The sequence below is a fragment of the Coregonus lavaretus genome, assembly GCF_964263955.1.
Source record: "Coregonus lavaretus genome assembly, chromosome: 5".
Classification (NCBI taxonomy): Eukaryota; Metazoa; Chordata; class Actinopteri; order Salmoniformes; family Salmonidae; genus Coregonus; species Coregonus lavaretus.
Window position 1 is genome coordinate 14,698,730 of NC_139992.1, and position 13,374 is coordinate 14,712,103.

Here is a 13,374-nt window from a genome sequence, read left to right on the forward strand (position 1 = left end):
ACGTTTTTTTGTTAAAAATAAATGCACTGTTGGTTAAGGGCTGTAAGTAAGCATTTCACTGTAATGTCTGCACCTGTTGTATTCGGCGCATGTGACCAATACAATTTGATTTGATTTGATTTGATTTAATCTCCAAGCTGACTAGGTGAAAAATCTTCCGATGTGCCCTGGAGCAAGGCACTTAACCATAATTGCTCCTGTAAGTCACTCTGGATAAGAGCGTCTGCTAATAAATTTTTTAAAAGTAAATGTTCCGAAAGCACATTCAACCGCGTCTCAGTATGAGTGTGATGAACGGACCATTCATTATCAGTGTTTCTCTTAATATATTTCAAGGTTTTATTAGTTATTTCTAGCTTTCAATGCAGATTTCTGACAATCACGAACAATAGAAAATATGTTATAAAATGTTGCTTCCTCTACAGGGTTTACTCAAGATTGGAAATGATTGAGCTGTCAATCAAAGGTGGGACCTAAGTGATTTGCACACTTCTGATTGGTTAGGTCAGTAAACAGCGCTGTAATCAATGCTTATTTACGACACAACAATTAGCTCTCTGGTTGAATGCAACAGGTCTGTTTAATCCTGGAGGTCCATTCGGGTCATGGGATTGGAGCCCAGAACACGCAGACGTCACGGGGTCACCTGCTGGGCACCCCGTCACACCCCGTCCCCCCGTCCTCTCAACTCATTAGAATTGTATGTTGAGAGCAGGAGGTTCATTCAGCTCAATGACACCCAGGCTGTGTCCCAAATGGCACCCTATGCTCTGACATGGACCCAGTCACCCACAGTCCCTGTTTGAGCCTCCACCACACTCTTAGAAAAAGAGTAGCCATTTAACAATTGTATTTATTGCTCCATATACAAAATCTTACATGAAACAAATTATGTACATGCAAAATATCCATCTTGAAATATTTCAAACATTTTAGTGCTAGTTAGATACACAGTCCAGGGAAACCTACTCAGACAATTGTCTACCTGAGATACAGGAGAACGGACTATTGTTGGATATGGTAGCCATTTATTCCTTGTTAGAGACAAAAATGTACCTCTACCATACACAGTTAAACTGGTACAGCACTTCTACTCACGGGTGGTCAAAAATAACTAACAATGTTACGCCCCCACTAAGCCTCCAATATACTTTCCCAGTGTGCCTTGCCTTTTTGAGTGAATTGTAGAGTTACCACCCATGACTGCATGTGTTAGTGACAGAGACATGGTTGTTGAATTTGTTTATGTTCAGTCCTGTGGCTATCACCAAGTGAGTTCCTACGCAAATGTTATAATTAAAATGACTCTTTATGACAATACATTATAGACAGGCCTTTTTTTTTTTGGTGCCTAGTTTAGCCTTATACAGGGGTCTGAAACTCATGGTTTACAAGCCTGCAAGTAATAATATAATAATATGCCATTTAGCAGACGCTTTTATCCAAAGCGACTTACAGTCATGTGTGCATACATTTTTACGTATGGGTGGTACTGGGGATCGAACCCACTACCCTGGAGTTACAAGCGCCATGCTCTACCAATTGAGCTACAGAGGACCACAAAAACATAAATAAAGTAAGGTTGCAAAATTCCAGTAACTTATCCAAAATTCCCCAAAATCCTGGTTTAAGGACTCCAGATTTCCTGCTTATTCCCACCTGTTTCCAGGAAGTTCCCAACTGGGATATCTGTAAAGCTACCAGAGTTTTGCAAGCCTACCTGCGAGTCACATTATGCTGGTTTGCAAAGTGAGGTGTTCTTTCTATTGGAATCCAGCCAGTGCTAGGATATCTAAAAGTTTGAATTTTTATTCACCTGCAACCTGCATTCAGAATGACTGCCAGAGTTAGGTATATTGTGAGGAGACTACCTAAGCCATTTAAACTGGAACAACCATTTCACTAACATCTGCTAAATGCAAAAACACAGATATTAAAAACTATTCTAAAAAAATCTACCTGCAGTCGTGCATGCAGGGAAATATGATAATGATGTGCGTGGTTTTGCCTAACTAGCCTAACTTCTTTAAATGTGTCAGGGCTAAAATGTTGCTGTGTTCGCGTCACATTAGCCTCAAATGGTCACCTCATTCGGATAAAGAGTACATTTACCTTGTTTTGTATTCCTGCTGCTGGCTGGCTGAGGCTCACTCCAGGCTGTCAGTTGTCACTTCACTTTTCAGAGAGTAAGGGCCAAGGTGTTGACTTCGGATCCGCAGTGTGATTGGTCAATAATCTAACGCAGCTTTTAACACATTAATTTCAGGAATTGACAAAAAAATTGTTGAAAAATACACATTTTCTAAGAGTGCACAATGCCACCAGCACCCTGCCACCCTGACACGGCTCAGCCACAACCAAAGGATTTGAGAAAGATCTGTCGTTTTAGCATGGAGGTTAATTATGAGAACAGTGAATAAAGTGGACGATAGTTTAAGCCCTACAATATTACTTCTTTAAAGCATAAGATGGAATGGGCAGAGTTAGGGGATTTGTGCTCATTTACTTCAGGGTAGAGGCAAGTTAATCCCAGTGAAATGAACAGCATATGTTTCTTCTCTTTTGAGGCAAGGAAAATAATGGTGGATATTTTGCATATAGTAGTACCATATTTAGACTTCCAGAAATGGATGAGTGTTTTTCTACTTACATTACAATGTGTTTTCTATGGCAATGCTTGACAATGTAATTTAGACAATGATGTTATAAGTAGCCCCCTGGGTTATAGGTAATGTTATAACTAACCCTAAACTACAATAACATTATACTGTTGCGCTGACAGAACATTACAGTGAATAATGAGTACAGTTTTTTTTGTTAATCATAGTTCTAATCTACCTCTCCAAAAACAGCTCTTAGCAAGCCTCCAGTGTCTGCGCCTCTGGTCGTTGACTCTGTGCAAACATATGGCATGTTAATGTTAAAACAGGATGATAAAGCATAATTGAAGTTAATCAGAAGCAGAAGAGGGGATTTGTAGTCAGAGTACAGCTCAGAGACCAGGGGAGCGCCTCCAGTGAGGTATATATAAGAAAGGAGCCAGCCCACCTAAATGAAAGACACAGAGCATCATTATGTTGGTTGTTTGAAATACTTCACAGCTTTTATCTGGATTGTTATTATAGTTCTATGGTCATTGTCTGTAGTCAGCAGGGTTTGGGAGACCTTACATGTTGACATTTCTCATGAGTTAAGCTTCAATTCCACATGAATAAATATTTCAAATCAATGCAACAAGAAGAGAGAGGCTAGCAGAAAACCACAGGCTCTATTAAAAGTGTTGTGTATTAACCACTCTCCCCCTCTGTCTTTTTACCGCCTCCGGAGCAACTTTCCTAACGGAAAACACTCCTCAATATGTGACATTTTGGAGACTGTTTGAAGCTCCAGTTTAGTCTAAATTACTGCTTAGGGAACAGATTTGGCAAGGCTATATATCTCTTGTAAATGAGGATAGAGAAGGCCTCAAAGCGCATCATGTCCCTTAATGGCAGATTGCATGGGTGTTGTTGGGTCTGAAATAGTGTTTCAAGGCATCAGTTTCATGTGCCAGCTGGCACTATCATTGTTTATTCCTAACAACTGGTTTGCTAATTCAAAAGCTGCCTAAACTGAGAGACATTGATTGAAAGTTCCTGTATAATTCCACCATCATTAAGATGAGGTTTTCACTTTTTTTGCAACAATCTTTAATATGTTTCGGGCATTAATCATATGATGAATGTTTCGGTTGTTGTTGTTGTTGTCATTGTCTCTGCTAGTGGCTTATCTCCCTCTCTCTTTCTCACCAGATAGTCCATCGGACTGCGGTCCCCAGTGCACTGGCCCTGGATTGGATAGGGAAAAACCTGTACTGGTGTGACATCGAGAGGAAGAGCCTGGAGGTGTCTAAAGCTAACGGCCTGTACCCCTCTGTACTGGTCAGCACTGGTATCAGGAATCCTACTGACCTGGCCCTGGATCCACAGTCAGGGTACTGTATCAGACACATTGACCTCTAACCCTAACCACACTGACCTGGCCCTGGATCCACAGTCAGGGTACTGTATCAGACACATTGACCTCTAACCCTAACCACACTGACCTGGCCCTGGATCCACAGTCAGGGTACTGTATCAGACACATTGACCTCTAACCCTAACCACACTGACCTGGCCCTGGATCCACAGTCAGGGTACTGTATCAGACACATTGACCTCTAACCCTAACCACACTGACCTGGCCCTGGATCCACAGTCAGGGTACTGTATCAGACACATTGACCTCTAACCCTAACCACACTGACCTGGCCCTGGATCCACAGTCAGGGAACTGTATCAGACACATTGACCTCTAACCCTAACCACACTGACCTGGCCCTGGATCCACAGTCAGGGTACTGTATCAGACACATTGACCTCTAACCCTAACCACACTGACCTGGCCCTGGATCCACAGTCAGGGTACTGTATCAGACAATTGGGACCTCTAACCCTAACCCCACTGACAACTTAGACAAACACTCAAGAACGCCTACACACTAAGCTGGACTGTCCGACTTTCAGCAGACAGGAGGCTTGTCATGAAGGTCCCTTCATGTTAGGACTCAATCTAGAAGAAAGTTTATTTACGTGTCAAATCACCTATTGGTGACACCACCCTTATGGGATTACTTGGCACATTGTTAAACAAATGTAATATTAAATAATGACTGTAAGTCACTCTGGATAAGAGTGTCTGCTAAATGACTAAAATGTAAATGTAAAATGTGATCATATACGGAGCAGTCTACTTTTACACCTGAGGGTTTTTCCAACGCTGAACACTAACTTTGTTTTTTTCATTGTCATTTTCCTGATGTTAACCTACCATTCTGAAGATGTTTTGTAAGTGACACCTTGTAAGACCTCTCCACATTCCTCCCTGTGTAGGTATGCATTCTGGGTGGACTGCTGTGAATCCCCTCACATCAGTCGTGTGGGCATGGATGGTCGAGGGCAGGTCGTTATCATCAACAAAGAGATCTACAGCCCCACTGCCCTCACTATAGATTACACCAACAAGAGGCTGTACTGGGCAGATGACAACCACATTCTGTTCGCCAACATGGACGGCTCACAGAGACACAAAGGTAAGGCAGAATATAATGTTGGACCTTTTCCACTATAAGGATATGTGATTAATCAGGGTTTGTACCCGGGTCTCCTGCGCACCACAAGACCATTTCAGCTCGCTGAGCCAAAGCCTACGCATTAGATTGGGAGCTAACGCAAATCTTGAGGTCTCAGGCTAGGTTACTCATCACAAAAGTATGATTGTCAAGCCACATCCATTACACGTGTATGGTGTGTTTTTGTGAGATGTGCTCTCACTTTGCTCATCAACTTGTGATGAAAATTTTAATGTTGTTGCTTTTCTATTGTATACATGTGCTGTTCTAATAACCAATTTCTGTGTTCATGCAAGTAACTGAACAGACAAATCCTCACTTATCAGTATCTGCAATTTGGCAGTACGCCCAGACCTTGTTTTGAGAACGAAAGATATCTCTGTTTCAAGGTCTCAGCTTAGAGAGAAGAAGCCTCATGAGGTATTGGTCTGTCACATTATGAACCAGTATTGGACGGTCACATGAATGAAACAAAAGGGTAATGATGAATTTATTATGCTAAATAATGCAAATATAACTTGTCTGTGTATAGCCGTATATTAGACAACTGCTGGGACAGCCCCAGCAGAGCTCCTGATTGACATGTGTACTATGGTGCAATGAGTTGGTTGGAACCTATCCAGCGCGCTGACAATAAATGATGATTCCTTTTTTTTTAGGTGGTAGATCAGCATTAATATTGTAGATAGATTGTAACTTCCATCATCCCCCATATGTTATTTTTTCTCACAAATATACAGTGGGGGAAAAAAGTATTTAGTCAGCCACCAATTGTGCAAGTTCTCCCACTTAAAAAGATGAGAGAGGCCTGTAATTTTCATCATAGGTACACGTCAACTATGACAGACAAATTGAGAAAAAAATCCAGAAAATCACATTGTAGGATTTTTAATGAATTTATTTGCAAATTATGGTGGAAAATAAGTATTTGGTCACCTACAAACAAGCAAGATTTCTGGCTCTCACAGACCTGTAACTTCTTCTTTAAGAGGCTCCTCTGTCCTCCACTCGTTACCTGTATTCATGGCACCTGTTTGAACTTGTTATCAGTATAAAAGACACCTGTCCACAACCTCAAACAGTCACACTCCAAACTCCACTATGGCCAAGACCAAAGAGCTGTCAAAGGACACCAGAAACAAAATTGTAGACCTGCACCAGGCTGGGAAGACTGAATCTGCAATAGGTAAGCAGCTTGGTTTGAAGAAATCAACTGTGGGAGCAATTATTAGGAAATGGAAGACATACAAGACCACTGATAATCTCCCTTGATCTGGGGCTCCACGCAAGATCTCACCCCGTGGGGTCAAAATGATCACAAGAACGGTGAGCAAAAATCCCAGAACCACACGGGGGGACCTAGTGAATGACCTGCAGAGAGCTGGGACCAAAGTAACAAAGCCTACCATCAGTAATACACTACGCCGCCAGGGACTCAAATCCTGCAGTGCCAGACGTGTCCCCCTGCTTAAGCCAGTACATGTCCAGGCCTGAAGTTTGCTAGAGTGCATTTGGATGATCCAGAAGAGGATTGGGAGAATGTCATATGGTCAGATGAAACCAAAATATAACTTTTTGGTAAAAACTCAACTCGTCGTGTTTGGAGGACAAAGAATGCTGAGTTGCATCCAAAGAACACCATACCTACTGTGAAGCATGGGGGTGGAAACATCATGCTTTGGGGCTGTTTTTCTGCAAAGGGACCAGGACGACTGATCCATGTAAAGGAAAGAATGGGGCCATGTATCGTGAGATTTTGAGTGAAAACATCCTTCCATCAGCAAGGGCATTGAAGATGAAACGTGGCTGGGTCTTTCAGCATGACAATGATCCCAAACACACCGCCCGGGCAACGAAGGAGTGGCTTCGTAAGAAGCATTTCAAGGTCCTGGAGTGGCCTAGCCAGTCTCCAGATCTCAACCCCATAGAAAATCTTTGGAGGGAGTTGAAAGACTGTGTTGCCCAGTGACAGCCCCAAAACATCACTGCTCTAGAGGAGATCTGCATGGAGGAATGGGCCAAAATACCAGCAACAGTGTGTGAAAACCTTGTGAAGACTTACAGAAAACGTTTGACCTGTGTCATTGCCAACAAAGGGTATATAACAAAGTATTGAGAAACTTTTGTTATTGACCAAATACTTATTTTCCACCATAATTTGCAAATAAATTCATAAAAAATCCTACAATATGATTTTCTGGATTTTTTTCTTCTCATTTTGTCTGTCATAGTTGACGTGTACCTATGATGAACATTACATGCCTCTCTCATCTTTTTAAGAGGGAGAACTTGCATAATTGGTGGCTGACTAAATATTTTTTCCCCCATTGTATATATAGTGAGGGAAAAAAGTATTTGATCCCCTGCTGATTTTGTACGTTTGCCCACTGACAAAGAAATGATCAGTCTATAATTTTAATGGTAGGTTTATTTGAACAGTGAGAGACAGAATAACAACAACAAAAATCCAGAAAACGCATGTAAAAAATGTTAGAAATTGATTTGCATTTTAATGAGGGAAATAAGTATTTGACCCCCTCTCAATCAGAAAGATTTCTGGCTCCCAGGTGTCTTTTATACAGGTAACGAGCTGAGATTAGGAGCACACTCTTAAAGGGAGTGATCCTAATCTCAGCTTGTTACCTGTATAAAAGACACCTGTCCACAGAAGCAATCAATCAGAACCCAAACTCTCCACCATGGCCAAGACCAAAGAGCTCTCCAAGGATGTCAGGGACAAGATTGTAGACCTACACAAGGCTGGAATGGGCTAAAAGGCCATCGCCAAGCAGCGTGGTGAGAAGGTGACAACAGTTGGTGCGATTATTTGCAAATGGAAGAAACACAAAAGAACTGTCAATCTCCCTCGGCCTGGGGCTTTATGTAAGATCTCACCTCCTGGAGTTGCAATGATCATGAGAACGGTGAGGAATCAGCCCAGAACTACACGGGAGGATCTTGTCAATGATCTCAAGGCAGCTGGGACCATAGTCACCAAGAAAACAATGGGTAATACACTATGCCGTGAAGGACTGAAATCCTGCAGCACCCGCAAGTTCCCCCTGCTCAAGAAAGCACATATACATGCCCGTCTGAAGTTTGCCAATGAACATCTGAATGATTCAGAGGAGAACTGGGTGAAAGTGTTGTGGTCAGATGAGACCAAAATCGAGCTCTTTGGCATCAAGTCAACTCGCCGTGTTTGGAGGAGGAGGAATGCTGCCTATGACCCCAAGAACACCATCCCCACCGTCAAACATGGAGGTGGAAACATTATTCTTTGGGGGTGTTTTTCTGCTAAGGGGACAGGACAACTTCACTGCATCAAAGGGACGATGGACGGGGCCATGTACCGTCAAATCTTGGGTGAGAACCTCCTTCCCTCAGCCAGGGCATTGAAAATTGGTCGTGGATGGGTATTCCAGCATGACAATGACCCAAAACACACGGCCAAGGCAACAAAGGAGTGGCTCAAGAAGAAGCACATTAAGGTCCTGGAGTGGCCTAGCCAGTCTCCAGATCTTATTCCCATAGAAAATCTGTGGAGGGAGCTGAAGGGTCGAGTTGCCAAACGTCAGCCTCAAAACCTTAATGACTTGGAAAAGATCTGCAAAGAGGAGTGGAACAAAATCCCTCCTGAGATGTGTGCAAACCTGGTGGCCAACTACAAGAAACGTCTGACCTCTGTGATTGCCAACAAGGGTTTTGCCACCAAGTACTAAATCATGTTTTGCAGGGGGGTCAAATACTTATTTCCCTCATTAAAATACAAATCAATTTATAACATTTTTGACATGCGTTCTTCTGGATTTTGTTGTTGTTATTCTGTCTCTCATTGTTCAAATAAACCTACCATTAAAATTATAGACTGATCATGTCTTTGTCAGTGGGCAAATGTACAAAATCAGCAGGGGATCAAATAATTTTTTCCCTCACTGTATATACATATACATATACATACATATACACATACAGTTGAAGTCGGAAGTTTACATACACCTTAGCCAATTACATTTAAACTCAGTTTTTCACAATTCCTGACATTTCATCCTAGTAAAAATTCCCTGTCTTAGGTCAGTTAGGATCACCACTTTATTTTAAGAATGTGAAATGTCAGAATAATAGTAGAGAGATTGGTTTATTTCAGCTTTTGTTTCTTTCATCATATTCCCAGTGCGGTCAGAAGTTTACATACACTCAATTAGTATTTGGTAGCATTGCCTTTAAATTGTTTAATTGGGTCAAACGTTTCGGATAGCCTTCCACAAGCTTCCCACAATAAGTTTGGTGAATTTTGGCCCATTCCTTCTGACAGAGCTTGTGTAACTGAATCAGGTTTGTAGGCCTTCTTGCTTGCACACATTTTTTCAGTTCCTCCCACACATTTTCTATAGGATTGATTTCAGGGCTTTGTGATGGCCACTCCAATACCTTGAGTTTGTTGTCCTTAAGCCATTTTGCCACAACTTTGGAAGTATGCTTTGGGTCATTGTCCATTTGGAAGACCCATTTGCGACCAAGCTGTAACTTCCTGACTGATGTCGTGAGAAGTTGCTTCAATATATCCACATCATTTTCCTTCCTCATGATGCCATCTATTTTGTGAAGTGCACCATCCGTCCTGCAGCAAAGCACCCCCACAGCATAATGCTGCCACCCCCGTGCTTCACGGTTGAGATGGTGTTCTTCGGCTTGCAAGTTCCCCCATTTTCCTCCAAACATAACGATGGTCATTATGGCCAAACTGTTCTATTTTTGTTTCACCAGTCCAGAGGACATCCAAAAAGCACAATCTTTGTCCCCATGTGCAGTTGCAAACCGTAGTCTGGCTTTTTTATGGCGGTTTTGGAGCAGTGGCTTCTTCCTTGCTGAGGGACCTTTCAGGTTATGTCGATATATGACTAGTTTTACTGTGGATATAGATAATTTTGTACCTGTTTCCTCCAGCATCTTCACAAGGTCCTTTGCTTTTGTTCTGGGATTGATTTGCACTTTTCGCACCAAAGTACGTTAATCTCTAGGATACAGAACGCGTCTCCTTCCTGAGCGGTATGGCTGCTGCGTGGTCCCATGGTGTTTATACTTGCATACTATTGTTTGTTTAGATGAACGTGGTACCTTCAGGCATTTGGAAATTGCTCCCAAGGATGAACCAGACTTGTGGAGGTCTACAATTATTTTTCTGAGGTCTTGGCTGATTTCTTTGGATTTTTCCATGATGTCAAGCAAATAGGCACTGAGTTTATAATAATAATAATATGCCATTTAGCAGACGCTTTTATCCAAAGCGACTTACAGTCATGCATGCATACATTTTTTTGTGTATGGGTGGTCCCGGGGATCGAACCCACTACCTTGGCGTTACAAGCGCCGTGCTCTACCAGCTGAGCTACAGAGGACCATGGGAGTTTGAAGGTAGGCCTTGAAATACATCCACAGGTACACCTCCAATTGATTCAAATTATGTCATTTAGCCTATCAGAAGCTTCTAAAGCCATGACATAATGTTCTGGAATTTTCCAAGCTGTTTAAAGGCACAGTCAACTTAGTGTATGTACACTTCTGACCCACTGGAATTGTGATACAGGGAATTTTAAGTGAAATAATCTGTCTGTAAACAATTGTTGGAAAATAACTTGTGTCATGCACAAAGTAGATGTCCTAACCGACTTGCCAAAACTATAGTTTGTTAACAAGAAATTTGTGGAGTGGTTTAAAAACGAGTTTTAATGACTCCAACCTAAGTGTATGTAAACTTCCGACTTCAACTGTACATACATATAAATACATGTACATACATATATATACATATCCTTTTTATAAATATATTTCCCTTCAGTACTTTCCAACCCCACCACCCCTTCCCTAATTGGAGTAAACTAATAAACAACAATGCTTAGGCCTATACTTCCAGCTTATACATTCCTATATACATTTTATGGACACAGTCAATTTGAAAATAATTCTATTTTGTTTGTTTTTACTCCTGAACTTCCTCTACCCTCAACCTCTCCGATCATTTTCATGATGTCCATCCGGTTTGCTTCTATATGCCATATCTTTCTAAATGTGCTCTTTCACAAAAGCTCTCAACCTATAACCTATATTATTATGATGGACACAGTATGCTTTACATTAGATATCTTGTTGTTATTAGTTGTTAGTTGTTATTAGTCCCATCCTTCAACTCCATTCAACACCACCCATCTATCTCTTAACAACATCCATATTGGATTTCTATTTGCCATATATTTCTCAACTGTACTGTACTGTGAACCTTTCTATTCTTATTGTTTCTACAGATTGTAAATTGAAAATAAACATTTTTGCTAAAAGTATTATTATATTATTGATCGATTGGCTATGACTTTTCAGATCACCCAGTAGTGCTATGATAATTTACGATTGACTTCGAGTGTCCCTGTGTAAGAATTTCCACGACAAACTAATGATGGGTCTACTTTTTTGTATTGTGTCTCTCTCCAGTGTCCTATGATCACATCCAGGGGGTGATGGGTCTGACACTGTTTGAGGACTTTGTCTACTGGACAGATGGGAAATCCAAGTCACTCCGACGAGCACATAAAACTACTGGGGCCCAAGGAATTGAGCTGCTCAACTCCTGGCAAGCCATCAAATCCGTCAAAGTTTACCATTCACTACGCCAACCTGAAGGTAGAGTAACCCACCCAGCACAGCAGTCCCCTCACCTACCCACCTGCCAACACATAGCCATGGACATATACTCTGTGGTTACAGAGGTTATTACAATTATATAGTTTATGATATCATTATATAGGATGTGATTAGATAAGGCATGGTATTAAGAATGTGGCTAATGTTCTATTTAATTATGTTGTCATTTCGGTTTTGTCCTCCCCCACCCTCTCTTTCTCTCTACCCCCTCTCTATCTGTGCAGTGCCCAAGCACCAGTGTCAGGTGGCCAATGGAGGATGCAGCCACTTGTGTCTCCTTTCTCCCAGCGGGGAACACAAATGTGCTTGTCCAACTAATTTCTACCTTGCTGCTGACAGCAAGACCTGCCTCTCCAACTGCACTGCAAGTCAGGTCAGTGCCTATCCCCTCTCACACGCCTCAGCACTTGTAGATATGGTAACTCTTTTTGCACAGTCTATTATTCTATTCTGTTTTCCCTCAAGGCAGATCTGCTGTTTCATGCCTTTTCTCTTTGTTTATCACACTCTCCCTTCTTTCCTGCCATGCTTCTGTAGCTTAAGTCCCGTAAAAATAGTAGTTGCTTGTTTTGCTTTGCTTTGAACAACAGTTTTTGTGTTTAAGTTAGAATTCTGTCTGGTTAATTTGTGTATTCTGTAGTTCCGCTGCGGGACCGACGAGTGTATTCCTTTCTGGTGGAAGTGTGACACTGTTGATGATTGTGGCGATGGATCAGATGAGCCTGCTGACTGTCGTGAGTATCATGTTTTCTCATTTCATACCAACTATTCATTACTGGACTTCCTGGGGATGCTGGTATGGTAGGCTACATTCACACTGAGCAAATTTAGGGGTTTTAATCTATTATAATCGTGTCAGTCAGCACGGCTATAGTAGGGATTGATTGTAGCTTAGTGTTAAATTAAAATCTCCCTACCATCATATCTAAACCAATACGACACCAATGTCAATAAAACTTTGCAAATCAACTTGATTGGAGGTACACGACACACTCCGGACGTTACTGAGAACCACATACCGGATTTTTAACAGGGCTGTTAGCATTAGGAAAGAAATAGAATTACTTGCCTCGACCTAGCTCAACATCTAGGCGTTGGATAAGAACGAGACTACAGCGTCCATAAAGTAACCATTAGACTTGCCACCTTTCGGACTGAATAAGTTTGTAGTGGCAACGGTTTTGATAAAATTTATAATTTATCGCTCTCAGGTGCCCATTTCTGTACATTAAGAACCAATGATGTGCTAACTTTTTGTAGCATTTCTGACACTGCTAACATATTTTTTAGCCAAAGCTCAGAGTTCTAACACCGGGACCAACAACTATGTTGCTAGTAGCAGGATAGCAGCTGTAGCTAGCTAGCTAACACCAGTCGGATGAGAAGCAAGCTACAAGCAAAGGAAGTTAGCTAGCTGGGTATATTTTGCTGTAGAAGGTTTTTCATATGGCTGAAGTCATCTGTGTAAATTAAATCAGAGCATAAACAAATAAGCTAGCGAACGTCCTTGGCCGCTATTATAGCCAGTT

The 13,374-nt window shown here is 41.6% G+C and overlaps 1 protein-coding gene across 1 annotated transcript in view; it reads left to right on the plus strand.

Annotated features, from left to right (window-relative positions):
- Nucleotides 1-13,374, plus strand: part of LOC311128814 (low-density lipoprotein receptor-related protein 1B-like) — a gene marked incomplete at both ends in the record, with an annotated part of 602,749 nt that overhangs the window by 533,769 nt on the left and 55,606 nt on the right. Inside the window, 5 exons of the mRNA XM_084161045.1 lie at nucleotides 3,792-3,973; nucleotides 4,911-5,110; nucleotides 11,636-11,824; nucleotides 12,070-12,218; nucleotides 12,486-12,579. Coding sequence (XP_084017171.1) covers nucleotides 3,792-3,973; nucleotides 4,911-5,110; nucleotides 11,636-11,824; nucleotides 12,070-12,218; nucleotides 12,486-12,579 — 814 coding nt within the window. The remainder of the gene's footprint in view (nucleotides 1-3,791; nucleotides 3,974-4,910; nucleotides 5,111-11,635; nucleotides 11,825-12,069; nucleotides 12,219-12,485; nucleotides 12,580-13,374) is intronic.